The 23,546-nt window shown below is 33.3% G+C and overlaps 1 protein-coding gene across 1 annotated transcript in view; it reads left to right on the top strand.

The window, feature by feature from the left end:
- The window catches only part of LOC132544630 (14 kDa phosphohistidine phosphatase-like), a 46,293-nt gene extending 24,419 nt beyond the window's left edge, over window positions 1–21,874 (top strand). Inside the window, exons 2-3 of the mRNA XM_060208249.1 lie at window positions 17,626–17,750; window positions 19,735–21,874. Coding sequence (XP_060064232.1) covers window positions 17,626–17,750; window positions 19,735–19,830 — 221 coding nt within the window. The 3' untranslated portion in view covers window positions 19,831–21,874. The remainder of the gene's footprint in view (window positions 1–17,625; window positions 17,751–19,734) is intronic.
- Window positions 21,875–23,546: the final 1,672 nt, after the last annotated feature.

Raw genomic sequence — 23,546 nt, 5'->3', positions numbered from 1 at the left:
CATTTATTGCTGAGATGGGGAATCTAGTCTGATCAAATGACACATCTCAAGGTTATGATGTTACTGTGAGACTTGGTTAGGAAGGATAAACATCATAAAGTTGATTGAAAGAGGATGAAAAAAAACTGGAAGCAGATAATATTCGCTACCATAAACTTAAAAAAATATATATATACATCAGCTGTAATTATTCTGTCAGGATGAAATTATATCTTTATATGGTTGTATTTATCTGAAAATAAATCAAAATGACTTCAGGCTGATGTACAGTATTGATTAAATGAATAGATAGATGTAGATGATAAATAATAAAGAAGTGACATACTGTTAGGCTAGAGTCAAGTACACATTTAATTTAGTCAACATTTCTGAGAGACATTTTGATATTGTGTATGTCAATTATAAACGGGGTTATGGATACAGTAGATCTATAACACTGAAGTGCGGGTTATGTCTACGAGTCACAGTAGATCTATAACACTGAAGTGCGGGTTATGTCTACGAGTCATAGTAGATCTATAACACTGAATTGCGGGTTATGTCTACGAGTCACAGTAGATCTATGACACTGAAGTGCGGGTTATGTCTACGAGTCACAGTAGATCTATGACACTGAAGTGCGGGCTATGTCTACGAGTCACAGTAGATCTATAACACTGAAGTGCGGGCTATGTCTACGAGTCACAGTAGATCTATAACACTGAAGTGCGGGTTATGTCTACGAGTCACAGTAGATCTATAACACTGAAGTGCGGGTTATGTCTACGAGTCACAGTAGATTTATAACACTGAAGTGCGGGTTATGTCCATGAGTCACTGTAGATCTATAACACTGAAGTGCGAGTTATGTCTATAAGTCACAGTAGATTTATAACACTGAAGTGCGGGTTATGTCTACGAGTCACAGTAGATCCATAAGGCTGTTGTCCGGGTTATGTGTACGAGTCACAGTAGATCTATAACACAGATGTCTATTATGTCCACGACTCACAGTAGATCTATAATACTGATGTCAGGGTTATGTCTACGAGTCACAGTAGATCTAGAACACTGATGTCTGTTATGTCCACGACTCACAGTAGATCTATAATACTGATGTCAGGGTTATGTCCACCAGGAATCTATTTTGAACCATGAATCTATGGTTATATATGATTTTATATTAACTATCAGTGAATTCTATATAATTACAGGTAGGAGTTATCCTGTATTAAACTTGATTATCTCTCATCTTGAGTCTAAGAATGGACTACAATTGAAAACATTTATGAATAATTCCTCTTGTCAACAATAATATCAGTTGGCATATTTTCAGTCATTGACTTATGATAAATGTATCAATGACAGGAGCAGACAATGAAAATGTTGACTATCAGTGTATACTACAGCATTATTAGTATGATGTCTGAATATTGGTCATTCACTACTCTCGTCAACATGTTACCTTGTGAATCAATATCATTGATACCTAATGTGTTAGTAAATTGACATCTAATCATCCACAAGGTCAAAGAGTATAACTAATATTAACTGCTCTCTGTTGCCTGAATTTAATGATTTTTATACGCCTGTCGAAAGACATGACGTATTATATTTTCACACTGGCGGGCAGCGGGCAGGCGGACACACATAGGTTTCCCTTCAATAACTGGAATAATTGTTGGCAGATTAATTTGAAACTTCACATGAAGGTTTATTACCATGCAAGCCAGGTCAAGTTCGATAACCAAAATTTTTTGCCCATTATTTACAGACTTATGGCCCTTGTTACATTTGCATAATAGGTTTGCGATCGATAACTCGTGAAATTGTTTACAGATTAATTGGAAACTTCACATGAGGGTTTATTACCATAAAAGTCAGGTCAAGATTGATAACCAAAATTGTTCACCCATTATTTACAGAGTTATGGCCCTTGGTACATTTGCAAAATAGGTTTCCCCTCAATAACTTGAGTAATTTTTCATTAATCCTTCCTATGAATCAAAAATATCCTTTGCTACAAAACATCTTAGCAGTTTTTGCACAATCACCGTTAACTTTATAGATTATCTTGGAAATCAATCCTAGAAACCAAAATTATCCGCCTGAAATTCATCCAGTTATGGTTGCTCAACTTAGGGCGGACGTATTTTGTAACGCTTGCGGAACTCTTGTTGGTATGTTGAATTATCTATCTCCAAATCAAGCAAGAGATGTGTGTTCTCACAGGTAGTAGTTAGTGACCTGCGGAAGGCAGGGATGACCATGTGTATAAGACATTTCTCTGGGTGACAGATTTTTATCCTGCATAATTTGACAATGACAATATACAAACATACTGAAAAAAAAGTGCATGTCTGTACAGTGTAAGCCTCAATATATTGCCACAATCCGTCCGAAGATTTTGGCAAAAAAAGGGTTTGGCTGTTCAGTTTTCCTCATTAATATATAAACTACTCAACGTCCAATAAATCACATTCTGACTCTCTAAATGAACACCTGGTCTGATGGTCCAGATGTGTGAATTTTTTTTTCACCAAATGAGTGACGGTGTAGGGATTTAATTGCAAAGCAATTTCAAAGGCATTTACAATGACTTTGACTTTTTGGTAGAAGACGCTTAATCAAATATAAAAAATAGTTTGCAATGACCGATATTTCCTTTTTTCAATCGTTTCTGTGAACTTGGTCGGCCACAAGTCGCTGACTGGTGAATTTGGTGATGATATACTATAGCAGTGTTATTTAGAGAACACAAAGGATAATTTGTACAGATGTTCCTGATTATCAAATGACATTATGCGAGGAGTTCAGGAGTATAACGGATGGCAGTACGTCAAGATTAAACTGTATTGTAAAAAATAACCACTAATTGTGACTATCAATGTTGACATAGAAACTGCAATGGTGATGCAAAATGAAAGTTAAGTTTCACACATTTGACACGGTCCAGACTGATTAGAAATTTTACGCAAGTTTTATTTTATATTTTAGGTAATAAAAAAATCTTAGGTTAAAGAGGAACTGAATGCTTTGTCAGATATGTGTCATTAAATCAAATAGCCTTTGCTCGTTCATTTACCGCAAAAATCGTCGAAAACGATCCACGCGTTCCAAAGTTATTGTCAAAAACGCTAAAAACATACCTGAACGGCACTATAACAGAGCTCTTCAGTAGTGACGTCAATAGTGTGAGCGCGCATTCTGTCCCACTCCGGCAGCCATTAGTTTTCTAGCAGAAGCCAGGTTATATGGTTTCGTTTTTTGGGCCTACTTGAATGTTATTCGACTAATTTATACTATAATTGATGGTAAAGTAACAGTAGTGTCATCGTCTATGGAATGTTTTACTTAGGTTTCAAATATTTGTGAGCGTTCGTGGATTTTTCTGTCAATTACTGTGTAACCGGAGGGAGAAGGGGTGGGGGGAGGTGCAATGTTGAAGTGATGAAATGTCCCAATGAGAATGTGCCAACTTTTTAAAATCACAAATTTTGTAAAATAGACTGACGTAATAGGGTAAATACTAATAATTTAAGAATAGCATTGTTTACTATTGAAAAACACAATTAATTTTGGAATAGTATATATACATAGGTGAGAGCATCCACATTTTTCACACTTACACAATTGGATACACCCCTTGTCACACATAAAGACATTTGGCATACGGAAAAATGTTGAATTATTAGAATTACTGCTATCTGAAATCAGTTTGATGGTATGAAGATAAATATGCAGACCACCCTCTGAGAACAGGAGGACAGGGCTTAAAGAAATTTGTCATTAAATACACTATGATATCAGCAACACAGGATAGGAAATTTTATTACATGAACATACCTCCTTAATATATTAGAACTGTAAAACCTTGACAACTGAACGAAACCAACTGTCATTGTGTTTTTACTATGATATGATAATCAAGGCATTAGTAACTATATAATACATCTGATCTTATGTTGGTTACAGGTATATGTGTTGTGCATGGAATATTTTAGCTACATATAGATAGTTTTTGTTGGTGGAGTCTTTTGCAGCCTGTCAGGGGGCTGCCAACAGAATCACTGGATAACATTACCTAGCATTGTGTACCTTGATGAACATGTCAGATAAGACCGGGTACTGTCAGCTATGACAGTCTGTTGTAACTCTCCTGTGTAGTGTTGTATTGATGTACCCAGGTGGGCTTACTGTCTGTTTGAATATGTAGGTAGTTTGCTTGCCAAGTGTGTTTTAGCCCACCATCACAGGATACCAGGTGGCCATCTTGGATTTTGACTGTGAATTTTTGTTATTGTTATTTCTTAAGAAGTACTGGATGAATCTTAGTTTCCTAAATTGCTGAGAGGAGACCATCTTTGATAGGATAGGTTGAGATAAATTTTACTATTTCTAAAGAGAAATTATCAAATGTCATCATAATTAGATTTTTTGTAAAGCATCATATTAAGAAGGAAGAAGAGAAAAGATAAGAAAGTCAAACTTTTAAAAAAATAAAGACAAAAAAACGGTTGGCCCTAAGAGCTCTCTGGGATCTTGTTTGTAATTTAGAAAAAAGTAAACAAAACACAGTAGATTTACCATCAGCAGACTGCAGTGTAGTTTGTTTTAAGTTTGGTTGCCTAGTTCTTGTAAATTCAAACTTTCACCAGTGCGCTTGTATAAACGTAGAAATCAATGTTAGATCGAAATTACAATGGGGCTCATTAACACAAATATGGCTGACTGATCACACTCATTCAAACTGAAGTCAAGAAATTTTTACCAGAGGCAGGTGACATGTAAATGTTCAACACAAAAAGGAAATTTTGGTAGCATTTAGAAGGGATGGACCACGAAAAAATTATTCTTACACAAACACAGTATTTTAATCAACAGTACTTGAATTATCTGTTTAATTTACTAAGATAAAGAAGAAAGAAAGTTGGGACCAAACTAAACATTTGATTCATCTAATGTATTGGATTCAGGTGTATTCTACACAAGCAAGTTTTACTGTATATGGAATTGAAAAAGTTATTGAGAATGCCTCTCCTGATAAAATTCTTAGTGTTATTGACCTTGACCTTAGCAAGCCATCTGGACCTGTTTACAAGATGGTATCATGGCAGGTTAATAGTATAGACATTTTCCGAAATTTCCGTGAAGGTATGAAGAGAATAATGTATAGAAAACACATGGCATAGCTGATCAACCCAGTTATCTGCTTGGAAAGTAATACAAAAGATTGCTCTGTTTGAGTAGATAAACTATTAATGTCCTAAATATGAGAGTTTCATTCAGAGGAAAACTGACTTCATGCTGTTTTACAATTGATTTTATAATATAAATATGCTCCTGTAATCCAGTTGGTATGAGGTATAAGGATATTGTAACTAGCTATGTCTTGTACCAAAAGTCCACCTAGTCTCCATGTATATCATCAGTTACTAGGATTTGCTGTGCTGTACCTGAATAAGACTTGATAAAGACCTAGTTAATAGCAGCTGCACATATGTACACTCGGTCTGAGTTATAGCCATATAACATATAATGAAAGATGACCAAATATACAGGGTGAGGGGCCAGCAATGATCAAAGATGGTTATATTGCTGACAAAATTTTAAATGTTAACAGCAAGTGGATTTCAGGTGTTTACTTCACCTGCAAGTGATTTCTATTAGAAATATTGAGTAGCTTGAAATTCCTAGGATTTATTTTGATTGTTTTCTTTCTGTTTATGACAGATCAAATTCATCACCTTCAGCAATCAGTTGAGGACTGAAATATGATGGTAGCTATAATTGATATAATAATAGTTTTCACTCATGTCTCTCTTTTATTGTGAAGGGGATGGGGGTTATTGTCATGTAGACTACTACAGTAGTGTTATGGTCCTGAAAAACAATTAAAATAACTTATGTATTTTATCGTAAATAAACATTAGTTATGTTATCAAAATGTTTTAAATATTGTCTCAGTATTCACTTACATTTGTGTATAATGGAAATTCTAAATGCTGTCAGTCATCATCTGAGCAGGCGAGTGTCAACACAGGCTGTCATTTTGTCATCTAAGATTTCCTGCTACAAGGTATAACAAACTCAAACTGTCATGGCCAACTGAGAATTTTTCAAAATAAGTTCCATCTTACTGAGATGTTCATATGGCAAGAGCTGGTAGTAAAGAACATTGGTTTACTGTATGCTCTGATTGGTTGATTATAAATTACGAAATGTGCAGTATTTGAGTTGATTCAACCCCATGAAAAACCAGACTATCCAAACAGGTTAATGATGATCAAATTGAACCCATTTATACTTAAGTACTATTTAACATTCAAACATGTATGATCATTGCTAGCTTTAAAAAAGATTTTCAACTTTATCAAAGTACATCAATTATTTGGCCATTTCATTGCTTGTACTTGAGAAACATTTATTTCTAAATTGGAACCAGTCATTGTGTCCAAATTCGTCTAGGGTCAATTTAGAATGTGTCAGAACGACCTATTTTCTAAGTACTTTTAAAGTCTATTTCTTAGTAAAGGGAACCTTCCTTTGTTTGACCCATTTTCCTCAAGGCAAATTGTGCATGACTATCGTATTAGAATGTTATTAATTCATCTTGAAACGGCTCTACCACAACAAACGTTAGCTACATGATCACAGTGGCAATCAACCTACAGCACACACTCCATACAATAGCAGTGTAAAGCAATTTCTGTTGGAGTTGAGTTTAGACATGATGTTTTTAAATTCCTATAAGACAACCCCACTCCCACCCCTACCCTAATGGTCCCTAGTGATTCCTTTCATTTTTGGAACTGATAAAAAACAAAATAGAAAATTGTTGAAAGGTAGTCATCATGGAATTTGATAATGAAAATTTGTTACAACTCTTTCTTGAAGAGTACCAGATGCAAATTTCATACATATGACTGTTTTCCTTGGTCACAATAGTGGTATTTTGAAGTGATCAGAAATCAACCTGCAGCCATCTTGAATTTGGATCTTGGAAAGGAAATTGATCCTTTCATATTTTACATGAAGTTTCTACTTGATTCTCTGTTGATACCCTTTTGACTTTGGCCTGGAACTGATCAGAAAAAGAAAATGACTGACAGGTGGCCATCCGATTTTGACAGTGAAAGTTTGTTATCACTGTTTCTTTAGAAGCAGTCAGGATAGCTATTTCTCAGATTTTATCTGTAGGCTTCATTTAGTATTGAGCCTTTAGTCTATGCATTAACCATTTTTGAACTGAAAAGTGACAATCATCAATGTTACTTTTTGAGAGGTACATGTATGCGCAAATTTCATTTAATTAAGAGCAAACAAGAAAAAAGCAGAGAAAAGAAGAAAAAGGTCAACTTTAATGAATCAATATCATATAATGGTTGGTGCCAAGATCACAATGGGATCTTTTGTTCTAATCACGCGGTTGTTTATAATCCTTTAACTGTTAGCTGCTGACTGTGCTCATATTAAGCCATCTGTTATCTTAATTTTAACCAGGTATTTAGCTTAACTCTGTTTTGACCAGGTATTTAGCTTTAAGCTGTCTTTACCAATCTCATCAGAATAATAGTAAGATTTCTCTATTGGGAGGCAATGAATTGAATCATTAATTGATTAATAATGCAAACGCAAACCTGCATGACCCCAAACCTGCAGATTTTATTAGAACTTAATTTTGACAGTTGAATTTAGACCCATATATTTTCTGAGCTGTTCTACATGGTGTAGATAATATACATTATGTCGATTCTAAAATTCTAATCCATTCCTTTTCTCTACATCACAGTTAAATCTTGATTTAGTCACAATATACCGGGGAGGTTATCATTACTTACACAGGTATCCACATTTTAGAGACCTGGCAAATTACCATTGCTAGTTAATACGCATAATTATTTCGCTGTATAAAATGTTTTTGCTAAAGAAAGGAATCTTTTTTATGTTTGATATTTACAATAATGTACATAGACCAATACAATATCTTATTAAATATTTAAGATATAAATTATATTTACAATTTCTGGGTAAACATCAAAATGTTACACATGTACATGAGGAGAGGGTACTCGGATAACATATGGCCTATACAAAACACACATCAGACACTGGAGTAAGATTTCCTCAGACTGAAGCATTTTGTAAACAAACTGCTCAAGACTTTGACAGCATCTCTAATCTAAAGTTTACTTTATCACTTCAACAACTGGGATGTCAGTACGGTTGATGTCATCAAATTTTGACTGCATAAAGAATTCCAATTTTTTTTTAAATCTATGAAAGTTGACTTGTTAAACTTAAGGTTACACAATGCAGTGTTTTAAGTATTGGCTGTGCATGTGTCTACTGTAAGATATCAGAATATCTTACTTAATTTATGTTCAGTGAATCAGTATTGCATACCATTCTTACACTGATTCAATACTCAGTCAAGAGTTGAGACATTCTGTAGGATCTGGAAGCAATACAAATTCTAGGCTGATAATATTGGTACAGCAAATCTCATTGACATTTACCAGAAGTGATATTTTCATGAATGGAAGATGGGAGTTTGTGTGTAATCCATTTAACATGCCAGCATCTGTATTTCTGCTTACACAATATTGTGCTTACACCTTCCTTGAGATAAAGTTTTGAGGTTCCCAACAGGATATTTCTAGACCTTTTTTTTTCATCATCAAATCTTAACTTCAATTGCTTTCAGAGAGATGATGAACTTGAATAGATACATAGATTTGTTCAAATGTTTATATAATATATATTATACTCTGAAGTAGATACATAGAACTACCAACTACTACAGGATTAAGTATTAGAATGGAAGTAATACATCCACTAAGTGAGAGGTCATTAAATAATTCCATTGACTAGAATTAAGTCTTATTTATGGTTACGAAAATTATTTTTCAAATTTTTTCTAACGTAGAAATTATCAAATTTTTAACCTACCATAATAAAATGGTGCTTTTCAAAATACCCTACTAATGTCTGTAATCCATTGTCTGTCCACAAACATTTATTGTTATCATATTTTTAGGTCATCTGACCTGAAGGGTCGAGATGACCTATAGCCATCGTGCTTCATCTGTCGTCGTCCGCCGTGCGCAGTCCACCATGCGTCGTCCGTAAACTTTTCATTCAAAAAACTTCTTCTCAAATACTAGAAGACCTAGGGGGCTAATACTTGACCCATAGCTTGCTGGCATGGAGCCCTACAAAGTGTGTTCAAATGAGTGACCTCAACCCACTTTCTAGGTCACAGGGGTTAAATATGTTAAAATATACAAACAACTTCTCTTCAATAAACAAAAGTCCAAGAGAGCTGATAATGGACCTGTAGGATGCTGGGATGACATGCTACCAAATTGTTCAAATGAATGACCTTGACCCACTTTCAAGGTCACAGGGGTTAAATATGTTAAAATATGCAAATGACTTCTCAATAACCAAAATGATTAGAGTTCTGATATTGGGCCTGTAGGGTGCTTTGAGGAAGTATTACCAAATGTGTTCAAGTGAATGACCTTGACCCACTTTCAAGATCACAGGGTTCAAATATGTTAAAATCTGTAAACGATTTCTTCTCAGTAACCAAAAGGCTCAGAGTGCTGATATTGGGCCTGTAGGATGCTGGGAGGAAGGGCTACCAAGTTTATTCAAATGAATAAAGCCCACTGTTTTAACGGCAGACTCACTGTTGTTAGAGTTTGGCTTGCTTTTTGTCAGATGACCGTAAAGGCCCATGGGCCTCTTGTTTGGAGAAGTACTGAATTGATCTTTCTCATATTTATGGGTTATCTTTGATCCCTAGTTTTGCCATTTTTATTGTGATTTTTAGTTTTGTATCGTTGTTTCTTGAAAAATACAGGATAGATCAAATTTGGTAGCAGAAATTGATATACGCTCTAAGCTTGTTTTCTGATCTAATACTTATCATATGTATGTGTTAAATTGTTGAATAAAAACATTGTTTAAACTTAATTTGGTACCGGTTGGTCCCAGATGCTGCGTCCTTTTGATTTTGGGACTGATCAGATAAACAAAATGGTTGATGGTGGCCATTTTGGATTTTGGTTATGAAGAGTTGTTCTTGCTATTTCTTTACATTTATATATATAGGTTCCCCTAGGTTTTTAGTTGTGTCCTTTTGATTTAAGGACTGATATCAAAACAAAATGACTGATCGGTAACTATGTTGGATTTGACATTTTAAGGTGATTATTGCCACTTCTTCAGAGGAATTTTCAAATTTCATATAATTACGAGTAAGAACAGAAGGAAGAACAAAAAAATAGTGAAAACATCCATCTTTTACAGAAAAAAAATATCAAACACCAAAATTCCTCTGTGATCTTTTGTTACAGTATCTTGAGTAATCACTAATTGAATTATAATTAGCAGAAAGGAAACTCAAAACAACAAAGACTTTTTTCTTGATGATGATCGCATAGCGGCCAAAACATGTAGATAATTTCACAAAATGTCTTTGTTGTGCTGAGTTTCCTTTTTGATAAGTCTTTGTTATGGTACTCTATTGAATCCTATAAACAGATCCACTTGAGGATGCTGTGGTAATGTTCTACATTAGGTGTGTTGGATCACCATTTATTCATTAATTGAATTTTAGCACAATAAAATACAATTCACAGACATGTTTACCTGTTTTCAGCAAAATGTGATGAAATTTTAGTTAGTGTGTCATGGCTAATCACTTGAAGGTTTAATGTCGATGACAGTGAAAAATAATATGTTTGCAAAATTAAATAACATTAGTACATGTTATGTAACATTTTATAATGAATGAGGGAGTGCCATGCAAATTTAATAACACACATGACAGAAGACACAAGCATGAACTATTGTAAATATATTGAACTAATCCGTGATCTATCTTAATAAACAATGAGACCTGCAGCAAGAGCTAGTTTAAGTGTTGCATCTGGAATAAAAGGCTTCTGTTTGTCTATGAAATCGCATTTGCACTAATTACATTTCAAAAATAATCAATTTCTGGTCGATATAATTACTGTAATATATCATGGTTACAAACTAAGAACAAGGTTAATGGTACTTTGGTAATGTTATAAATATTAACAAACATCAAATTCAGTAAACTTGCAATATTGCACAAGGAAATTGAATACCTAAATGACTGTATTATGATGTTACATGTACTTTGTACACTCTCCAAGTCAGAAATGCTGTACTGACTACTATAATGTTACATGTACTTCATACACTCTCCAAATCAGAAATGCTGTACTGACTATGTTAATGTTATATGTACTTCATACTCTCTCCAAATCAGAAATGCTGTACTGACTACTATAATGTTATATGTACTTCATACACTCTTCAAATCAGAAATGCTGTACTGACTACTATAATGTTATATGCACTTCATACACTCTCCAAGTCAGAAATGCTGTACTGACTACTATAATGTTATATGTACTTCATACACTCTCCAAATCAGAAATGCTGTACTGACTACTATAATGTTATATGTACTTCATACACTCTCCAAATCAGAAATGCTGTACTGCTTACTAAAATGTTACATGTACTTCATACACTCTCCAAATCAGAAATGCTGTGCCGACTACTATAATGTTATATGTACTTCATACACTCTCCAAGTCAGAAATGCTGTACTGACTGCTATAATGTTACAAGTACTTCATACACTCTCCAAGTCAGAAATGCTGTGCCGACTACTATAATGTTATATGTACTTCATACACTCTCCAAGTCAGAAATGCTGTACTGACTGCTATAATGTTACAAGTACTTCATACACTCTCCAAGTCAGAAATGCTGTGCCGACTACTATAATGTTATATGTACTTCATACACTCTCCAAGTCAGAAATGTTGTACTGACTACTATAATGTTACAAGTACTTCATACACTCTCCATGTCAGAAATGCTGTGCCGACTACTATAATGTTATATGTACTTCATACACTCTCCAAGTCAGAAATGCTGTGCCGACTACTATAATGTTACAAGTACTTCATACACTCTCCAAGTCAGAAATGCTGTGCCGACTACTATAATGTTATATGTACTTTGTACACTCTCCAAGTCATTGCTGTAGTGCCTTACTATGATGAATTGTTTATGAGTGAACAAATTCATTTTCATGTCTCAAATATTACATATCCTACTGGGTTCTAGTGATTCATGTTCAATTTTAGGCTAAAATGAAAAACTATGTATGCAGCAGTTGGCCATCTTGAGTTTTAATTAGTAGCTATAATTGCTGATATAAGAGAGTACCTAACAGAATTTGTTGGATCGTCCTCAATTTCCTTGTGAAGATTCTCTTGGTCCTTAAACAATTGTTTACATAGTGTTCCAGGTTGATCTGGGGAAAAATGAACAAGCTGAGTTTTCTTGACAGTTTAAAAGTTATCACTAATTATTTGTTGCATCTTGCATGGTAGATTTTCCTAAGATGCATGTTCTCTCTGGTCCCAGAAGTCCTCTAAGTTCAATTTACATCTTGCATAGTAGATTTTCTTAAAATGCAGTTTCTCCCTTGTCCCAGAAGTTTTCTAAATTCAATTTTGAGACTGATTAGAAAAACAACAAGACGACTTTTAAAAGTGAAAACTGTCTTATATCTTAACTTTGGCCGGTAAATTTTGTTGCCGCCAAAATTTTAATGTGTCAGAAAGTATAGCGGTGATGAAAGATTGCCCCAATAGAGATCTCAAAAGTAGAATTGATATTGACCGATATAAAATCAGTCATCTGTCTCGGTGTTGATAGATCACGGGTAGACACTATGTTTATTTTGTCAGCAGCCATAATATTACATGTAACCTTGTAAATAATAAAATTATTGGACATGAAGCTGGATAGTATGAAAAAGCTTTACTTGTCAGACTTTTTTATTTTGTACATATACCGAATGTTCCGGATTCACTAAGTATGGCAGCTTTCTATATGTAAAACATTTGTATTAAGACAAATTACCACATTGCCTCTGTTAATTAACATTAATGTCAAAGTAAACCGAAACATTTCCCATCAATTCACAGTTTAGTTTACCAGTTCACCGGGTGTAAGATCTTGGCATTAAATGTTTCCTTTCCTTTATACAGTGTATATCCTTTATACATGCCTGTCCTGCATCAATATTGGCAGATTTTATCTATTGCAACTATTTCTATGAATCATTAGAAATATTTTGTAGGTGTTTTGATAGTTATGCCAAATCCCCAGCTTCACAAACAGTAAACATATGATTATAAAGAATTGGATAGATCTGGAGCTATAATTGACCAATGGATTTTGTTGTTGTTGTTTTATATTATGTATTATATTAATAGATGGACTACATCTGTACTAGATGACAAAAATATTCCTTGATCATAACTACAATATATAGGCAGTCATAAAATAATACTCTTGCAGAGAGCAGTAATCTATGACTATACACCCTAACACTGTAAATGCTCCGAAAATCTCAAAAAATTTAGCCGACTTTTTAAAGTGTTAGCCTTTTAAAATAAGCTATGTACAAAAGTGTATTGTTGAAATTTGGAAATAAGATGGTCTGCATTTTGTCAAGTCAAAAGCAAAATATATATATGTTTACAAATTTAGCAATAGCAGTGTGAATTTTTATTTTGTTGTGAAGTGGATTTATTGTACTTCAGTTTTAGATTTTCAATATTTGTTGTAATTTGAAAAATAGTACTGCAGTTGGTCTTCAGCTCATGTAATACACAAACACACTGAAAATAAACTCAAAGAGTCATGAAATCACAGAACTACTAAAAAAATGACAGTAGCTTACAACTTTTCAAGGTTACAGGGATCAAGTACATCAAAACTTTCAATAAAATTGTTTGAGAATACCAATAAGTCTAGAGATATATTTCTTTGGTACCTTTCTTGAAAGGATTCAAACAAAATTTGCAAATAGAAATTACCTTGACCTACTTTCAAGGTCACAGGGGTCTAATATGTGATGATATTAAAAATAGTTCTCCTGGAATATTGAAAGGCCTAGAGGCATGATATTTGGCTGAAGGCTTCCTGGGAAGAAATGAAGTACACTTTGTGAATATCAATTACCTTGACCTATTTTCAAGGCCACAAGGGTCACAAAGTATTGCTTCATATACAAAATTCATTATATTGAAATACATTTTCAAAGTAAAAGGGAGTTTAATGAATATTTTGTTTCATGCAAGGTGTGATGTGTAAAATATTCAACTGGATGTTCTTTGAATACTTTTTGATTGGAAATCTGTAGATGCGAGTGGTGTGGAAATGATACAGAAACACTACAGAAATGCTACACATAAACTGTAAGAGGAGATTTGTTAGGGTCTGTATATTTTCTCTCCTATTCCAGGAATTTTGTATATATAAAATGTACAAATTCACTTCCTTTGGAGGGATATTTTATCTGTGAAAATTCTCTGTATAACAGGAATTGTAGCCATTCTGTATATAATGGATAACACTGTGGTCTTCTTTGCACTTGATCTGAACTGTAAAGTGTACTATATAAATGTAAGTTAACAACATGACATATTTTATATATATGTATACAAGTAAGAGGAAGTGTTCCAAAATCTCTGGCTTCATTCATCAACTCTGTGTGAATGCCTTGAGATATTCTACCATTGTTAGAGTTAGGTAATGTGGGATCAACAGTGTTATGGATGTTGGTAATTTGCTCTGCAGCCAGTATTTTGTTGATAAATGTGAAGACTGGTGGTGTTGTGTCAGGCATGCCTGGATTGCTAGTACTGCATACACAGTGTGTCAGATGGCTAGTCTCTATGGGAAAGGCTTCAAATATTTGATAAGATATATACATTATGTTGCATCACTGAGAAGGAAGGTATACACTTAACAGTTCATTATGATGAGTATTAGTTCTCTAAGGGCTTTGAAGCATCTTAAGTTTCACTGATTTGAAAGGTTGTTCATCTGATGATTAAGTGTCTGTCCTCTTTCCACCTAGTACTTCTTGTCTAGTATACATGTAAGGCTGCAGATCGAGAATCTAGACCAACCTTTGCAGACAGGTGACCAGTTTCTTGTTAAATAATGCGTCATAGTGTATCTTTTCCATTCATGATTTGGACCTTTTTCATTTGCAAATGTCTGGATGATCCTTATTGAGTCATCTTGTTATGTCCATTACCAACAGCCATCTTGAAAAATACTTTTTACAAGTCTGCTTCAGCTCCAATTGTTTCTTTGAGCTGATAATTGGTAGAAATCTTAATTAGGAAAATAAACCAACACACAAAGTGCTTAAAGCATTGACACATCAGTCACAATGGTCATTTTTTAATGACTGAAAGTTGAAAGAATTACCTAGTGGAAAGACTGACTCGTTGAAAGTGAATCACATTTCTGGTATGAAAATGATGCATCATTCTTGATCACTTAGCCCTGTCTATGTATCCAATTTAAAACATTAAATGGATGTAGTTATAGAAATCTTCATACCTTAAAATTGGAACTAATATGTTTATAAGCTGTAAGTTTGCTGGATGTTCTAACATTAATGTTATCATTGACTGAAACTGATGGGTCTTGAATATGTAGTGATGTTTTTACTTTCTGATAGTCACGTGTTGTGCACACTCTCTGAATAGCGGTAGTGGATTTTTGTGAAATGTGATATTTTATTGATAATGTAATTGATGTTTGATGATGTTAGATCACCAGATAGGATTTGATTGACACAAATCATTTCTTATCTGTATCAGAAGGAATTGATTTGTTCAGCAAAATTGTTTTTTAGTGTGAAACATAAAAACCCACTTCATGTTATTTGGCAATGTTTGTTTTTCTGAAATGATATTGTATGCATAATTTATTCTTAGATATCTTGTAAACCTGACAAAATATTTCAGCTGGAGAAGAACGTTATGTCTTTATAAACTTCTAACAAGTTACAATCCAGTAACAGAGCCGTCCGGTTAAATGATTGAACAACAATCCTGCCAGGAAGTGTCCTTATACACCAGTCATTCATATTGTCATATAAGCTGTGTTTTATACAGACTAATACTGTAATTATTCAGACATAGATCACTTCTTATTAAGTCATTTTCAACCTTGAGATCTTGATATCCCAGGAAGGTGGTGATTTTTGTGAACACATTTACGCATCTTAGCCGACTAATAATGCTAATCATATACTTTATAGCACTATTCATAACACCTGATTGCCCTGGATTTGGCCCCAGTGATATAGTTCCCTCTTAATCGTCCCAAACCTGACAGCATGGCAGAAATATTGAATACAGGACATCTCATGGCAGTTTTAGATATCATCACACCACAAGAGAAATTTCATCGGAACATAAATCCTTCAGGAAGACTGTGTTAACAGCCACTTACAGACTGAACAATGTTTAATACTAGATTGAACAGTTATAAAGTTATCATGCTAAAGATTCCAGGTATCATCATATTTATGATAAATTCCTATCTTCATCTTGATATCTTGATATGATTTGTATCTCATTGTGTAATATCAGTACAATGAAATTACAGTGACATATGTCCTTTCTTAAAGTAAACACCAAGTGGCATCAAAGAAGAACACAGTAGTTGTGTGATAGAATAGTAATATAACTTTAATTAAAATCTGGAGACATTCAGACTCTGAAAGATGTGCCATTAAATTAGGTGCAGTATTTGTAATAAATAACTAGATCTGTTTACTGCTGTTTCATCTTTTAATTAGAGCTGATGACCTTAATTTACTTGGAGTATTTGTGCTTTGTTACGCCAAACACATTAGTCAGAGAGTGAACTTATTGTAGGTACATGTAATATATGTGGATGGGCTTACATAATTACACATATTTCCTAGCATGGGCTTTATTACTCTGTAGATACACCTTGTATCTTAACGTATTTAATTCTTGGCTTATGAGCACATTACGATCATGATCATGTTAGTTGATCCAACAGGTATTCATTTGACAATATTGTTTACCTTCATACATAAAACTTATGCCAGAATAAGATAACTTATTAATTTTAACTCAAATTTAATGAAACTAGTACAAAATAAGAACAAAAGATTGATTCACACTTAGCTTCAGAAAAAAGTACAAGGAAAATAAGAACAGTTGTTTTTGAAGGGTATATGATTTTTGTTCCGTTGACGACACCAGCGATATGTAAATCTTGATCTGTCTAAGTAAGTGATATGTTTTTATTACCATATAAGAACAAGGGGAAAAACAACAGAACCACTAGATATAATAATGATCATAAAAAATGATTCCAACATGAAGGAAACAACCTGCAGACTCTCCAGAACGGAACCAAGTTCTTATATATCCAATCAGATGCAACTTGTAGATGCCATTAAGGTTGGAGATGCAGGGTTGTCTCTCTTCAGAAATGGAAAATTAAAAACAGGATGATTGAAATCATCAGGCTTTTCAAACAGTACGGTGAAAGACTGGCTCTGATGGTTTTCATTGTAGGAAAAGGTTTAACATTTAGAGACAGGTGTAATTTAGAATTATTCTACCACATGCACAAAATAAAATATTGTGTGTATTTTGAAGCATTTAGAAATGCATTGGTGTACATTGTATTCATATCTGTGGATTAACGTTTCTTTAATGACTGTTTCAGCTGACATATATGAATTATTGGAGCCAATCATTGAAGAGAAAGGTTTGGATTGTGAATGTGTGGGTGGTGGAAGGATAGAACATGATGCTAGCTCCAAAAAAATAAAGATTTATGGATATTCACAGGTAGGTACACTGATACACGTGTATTACTACACTAAAAGATGTGCTGTCATCAGACTTAATTACATGTTTTGTTATTGCACAAAATATGACCTAGTGGAGCTATGAATGTGGTGTCAGTGCTCCATGGTATCTAGTGCATTTTGAATTTGAAAAAAAATTGGAAGAATATCAGCATTGAAGACCTTCTCTCAGTCTGTAAAATGTTGTTTTGATAGAACATTGTAATTAATCTATTTGGTAAACACAATTTTACAACCTTTTCCATTTCAATAATGTTGTTTAAACTACTTATGAATCTTACCTCACCTGTCAGGCTTAATTATAAACTGAAAAATTCTCAGAATGATATTTCATAAATTTCATACAAATGAAAGCTCTATTTTTATAAGTAACACATTTTATCAGATTGTAAATAATTGTGCGATTACTGTTTATGATTTAGATATACATTAATATAGAAAAGATATAGAATAAATTACAGATGCAGTTTTATACCACACTGGTTACTGGTGATTGTTAGCCATGCCCAGATGCTACAGTGGATTTCCTAGGAGATTCAGACAGTTGTACAATATATAGTGGAATGTAGATGTCTGAATGACGTAGATAAACATAAACTAAGCGTTCCATTCAAAAATATCTCTATCAGATCTGAAGCACAGATTGCATAATAATATGTTCATCTTGTGCCAAATTCCTGTATTTTCACAGCTGGAATAACATTTGTCTTATCTATACGGTTGTGTTCAGCAGATTAGTTAAGTACTCAAGACAAGGAATTAACTGCCTCCCTGGTAATATTAAGACTGTTAATATGAATCAGCACTACATTGATAATTAATATGCTTTGAGTCATTTGATATTCTGATACTTTTCACATTAGTATAAAATAAAATCGAGCAATTTACTGCAGTTTACTGCTGGAAATCATCTTGATTGCAGTAAAGCAATATGATAAATAGAGGATCTTACGTAAGTGTCTATGTAATAGGAAATTTATTAAACAAACGTGACATATCAAATCATTGAACACGTTGAACAAATTCTATATAACATCAGTTTGTAAGATCATATTCATCATATAGTCTGTATTTTTTTAGAATAAGCAAAACTCTCAAATAGACAAACTCATTTCGACAGGGTTGGTACATTTTTTACCACTGAGGCGATCATGTGACATGATGTTATCATGATATTACAATAGTATTATTACACACAGTTATGATATTTATGACATTGTCATACAACATGCTACAAAAGGCCAATGTGTGATGATAAATTGTAGTAAATATGATCCAATAGAGCAGTATATCTTGGAAACAAAGTCTATTATGGCATTGTCATTGTACTGGAGTCAATAGATATATGTTATAATGATCAAAATGTTCAGAAAGATGGAACAAGTGTACAGACAGAAAGGCTAATGCTTGTCATCATGTTGGGTTCTGTTCACTGGAATATCATGAGCTTCTAATGTCACTGTGGTTAGAATAAAATTACTGTAAAATTTTGTTAAGGTAGATGACTTCTGGTTGAAATCAAAATTTACTGTAGATTGTAGTTAATGTAGTATAAATACATTTTGAATCCACAATGCCTCTAATGAAGTGATACAGATATTTCACAATGCTAACTTATTCTATTAAAGAAAACATTAAATGAAAGTAGAAAGACTAGATCTTTTGTTACATTTTTAAAAGGTCACATTATGGTTAAATTAATGATATCTTGATTTAATTGATTGTTAATGTATATAATAAAGTTCAAATAATGATGCATCTGTTGACACGTGTACATCCAAAACAGGTATTCATTCATAGGCTTAGCAACCCAAATCATGACATTTCGAATTTAAGAAAACAATTGGGATTTTTAATCTGAACCTTTGCAGAAAGAAAAGGAGATGCAGTTTTAAAAGGATTAGAATATTTTTATGATAAAGAAAAACACAGATGCAATTAAAAAACTGATAATTATTTTGCAGGCCTATGGAAAAGCTGACCACACTGTTACCTACTTAATGCTTCAAAGGAAGTATGGCAGTGACTACAATGTCACATTCAACAATGATGGCTACTAGAGGCTTCACATCATATTCCACATTTTGACCCGATTCTGGAGGAGTACACATTATATTAGGCCTAAAATTGGTACTGTGAGCCTTTGTTGTCAAACACCACTCAGCATTATAAGATCTGGAGGTGATAAGCTTTAAATACTACAAGTGTGGTGAAATGACTGGAGGTGATTGACTTCTGGAACAGGATTGCATGTAGTACCACATTTAAAATTAAATTAGAGATTGTTAAACATTTAACTTGCATGAAATTAATGTGACTGCCATTATGTATATGCTTGACTATCCTGAATCACATTGTCACATCAGTACCATATCTACTTACAGTCACCATGGTAACCTGGTATGACAACATCTATCAACAGTCACCATGGTAACATTCTGTGACCATGTATACCTATGGTCACCATGGTAACCTGGTGTGATCCTGTCTTCTTACAGTCACCAGGGTTACCTGGTGTGATCACGTCTATCTAGTCATTATGGTAACCTGGTGTGACCATATCTACCTAGTTATTATGGCAACCTAGTGTGACCATATCTACCTACAATCACCATGGTAACCTGGTGAGACCATGTGTGTTGTAGAGATACTATCATTTCATGATGTTACTACTGTAGAATTAATATAGTAATGTCATATGACAATGATAGCCTACTGCAGATTTGCTATGGCAACCTTATTTTACAAGAACTACCCACATAAAATCTACATGTCACGGCAGATACTTATAATTTTAAAACAAACTGAAGGTCATCAAGTATATTTTGTACAAAACAAATACATGTTTATTTGAATTGTGTTGAATAGTGTTTTGCATGTTCTTTGTTTCTTTTTATGAATTGATATAATGAAGAAATTAATTTTAGTATTTTTCATCTTTCAAAACCAATTTAGGATTTTTTCGTGGTATTATGTGTAAATCTACCAATTTATGTTCACTATACAATCAAATAGCACAAAGTCACTTGCCAAAAAGAAATGTGTTCATGATTTTTACAAAGGTTAGAAAATGCATCTAATATTGTAAATGTTTGTTTGATCTACCAAATAAATTTTCATTTGTGGTGGTAATTTACATCATATGGTAAACATTTTCTGATGTATTGTACAGAATTTTAGTTCACGTGAAATGCTAATTATTGTTGGTATTTGTATTTAATATTTATAGTTGAAAACAGAATCGTATTTACTTGAAGTGGTTGTAGTAACCATTTTATTTGAACGTGATGAATGAATATCTGGTAAAAATGTGCCTTCATTTTTGTTTTCAAGTTTCCATAACTGTTTTTGTGGAAAGACATTTTTTTCTTTTCTTTTTTTTTGGCAATGTTTGTTATGTGGTTGAATTTAGTGCTAAATCAGACAAGTTTAAAAAAATCTATCCTGAGACATAAGCCAAAGATTATCAAATTAATTTAAAATTATGTCACACTCTGTACATACATGTGTCTTTTGAATATAATAAAAGCTTTCTATTGTATTATGATATTTGTCAGGTTAGAGGAAGTCAGCTACCAGATGCCTTAAGCACTGTAAGCTATTGTTGTCACTTTGGATTGTGCTGGTACTGATAATAATGGGTTGTATTGATTGAACTTATAAATTACAAACAATCAATAAATAGTTCAACTTTGTTGTTTTTAGTGTACTTTAGTTTATCAATGTAAAATAATATGCATTTTATCAATGTAGCAAAATTTCTCTTACTTGTGAGTTTTGGTAAATTAATGCTGTTTCACACTAGAGTATATGAGGTACTGTTTTAACCTGGTATAATGAAATCTACCAGAGGACATTTTACTTGCAGCTGATTACAAATCAATTACAGAAAGAAATGTTTCACTTTGAAGACAATGAACTTTATATATATCATGATAATTATACTTTCAGCATTAATAAAGAAAGATGCAAAATTTTGGCCGTCCTTTTATCATCACTTGCACCTAATAATGTGTGTGTTAAGGCCGTCCATTTGGTGGAAACTTGAAAGCAACAGGATATTTTCATTGTATGTGTTGAAAAAATAAATTATGTCGTATCTAGTGGTTTTCTTTGTTTCATTTTCAATGTGGTGATGATTCTCTATGTTTAGAAGGTATGTCTCCTACATTTCTAAAAAAGAAAACAATATTTTGTATGTAAGGATTGTCCTGATAAATAAACGATTAACTAAGTATCCAGACAGTATCCATGTCCGGAAAAAAATCACTCAGTTCAGCAGCATAAAGTGCGAATGTAACAATGAGTTGGCCCTGCTCTAGATCTGATCCCATATAAAGAAATATGTTAATATGAAAGTTAACAAAAAAAAAAAGATATATAAAAGTCAAAAATTTGAAACTGAGTGGCGTCAAAAACCAGGATTTCAGTCAATTAACAAAGAAAAGGAGATAAATGTTGGTGTGCAGTGTCTCATGACAAACCTACAAGAATGTGTGTATGTTTTATGATGAAATTACATTGTTCTAGTGAAATATATCTGTAACTGATCACAAGGCCATGGGATATCAGCTACAGGTAAAGACCTATAAGTAAAATCAACAGAACATAACATAACCATAACAATTATCAGAAACAAAAATATACAAAAAAAAAAGAAAAGAGGATTGAAGAATGTGTCATGAAAATGCTATTGAAGATCACAAACCTCTGATAAAATCATACAAATCAAACAGAAAATACATCTGGATAAACTCCACAGCAATCCTATTTAAAAGCAAACGGAATATTATTGAAATTTTGTGATAGTTGAAATGTCAAATCTGCCAAATGATAATGAGGATCAAAATGTAATACATATTACAACACCTATGGAAATTTCTGTGAACTTTTAATTTGAAGGATGATATTTAGAGAGATAAAAATGAATGTACAATACAAATATTTGTACTCTTCACTTCATGAACATTACATGGGGATGCCATCTTCAAGAAAGCGATTTCCAAACGAGAGCTACTATGTAGACATATTATGTCTCGCTCACCTCAATCATGTTTAGAGGTACAAGTTACAACAAAGAGTCAATAAATATGGAACCCCTCATCAAAAATCTAATGGAACGGGATGTGGTCTGAAAATTGATATAAGGACGGACAAAGAAAGTAAACATACAATGTACCAGACACTCCATATAGTCTCAAATCCAGGAGCCAAGGAAAGTGCTAAGGTTTACTATAAAGTGATTGAAAATTTTCCGTACATATTTATATTTAATAATTCATTTAGAAGATGCAGACCATATCACCTGTTGAAATTGTTGAAAAAGCTAGGATCGCCTGATATTTCTTTACTTTTGATCAATTTTTGAGAAATTTAAAAATCAGTTTGTCAAAATAATGTTAAAATGTATCATAGAGAATCATATAAATACATACAAATGAGATAGCAATACAATGCAGTTGATTATAAGGTCGTTTTCCTTTAAAACCTTTAAGGCTCCCTTGGAACTTATTTCAATCACATTTTGTGCAAAGGGCAGTAACTCCTATAAGATAGAGACACGTGTTGAAATAATTCCCAAAATCTTATAAGATAACCACCAGTTTTCGTTAATCAGATTAAGACCATACTTTCCGATCCCATGGTCTCGCAAGCCCCAACAATGTGACCTTCTGATAAGAAAGGTAACAACATTTAAACTACGGACACATAGTTAGCCACGATGACCAGCTAGTATCTACGGCCACGATGACCACAAACTGGTAAAGTTAGTGCG

The sequence above is a fragment of the Ylistrum balloti genome, unplaced genomic scaffold, assembly GCF_031769215.1.
Source record: "Ylistrum balloti isolate Yb309-2 unplaced genomic scaffold, AGI_CSIRO_Ybal_v1 Utg369806, whole genome shotgun sequence".
In the NCBI taxonomy this organism is placed as follows: domain Eukaryota; kingdom Metazoa; phylum Mollusca; class Bivalvia; order Pectinida; family Pectinidae; genus Ylistrum; species Ylistrum balloti.
Note: the sequence above shows the minus strand (reverse complement) of the source record. Positions and strands in the feature narration are given on the sequence as shown.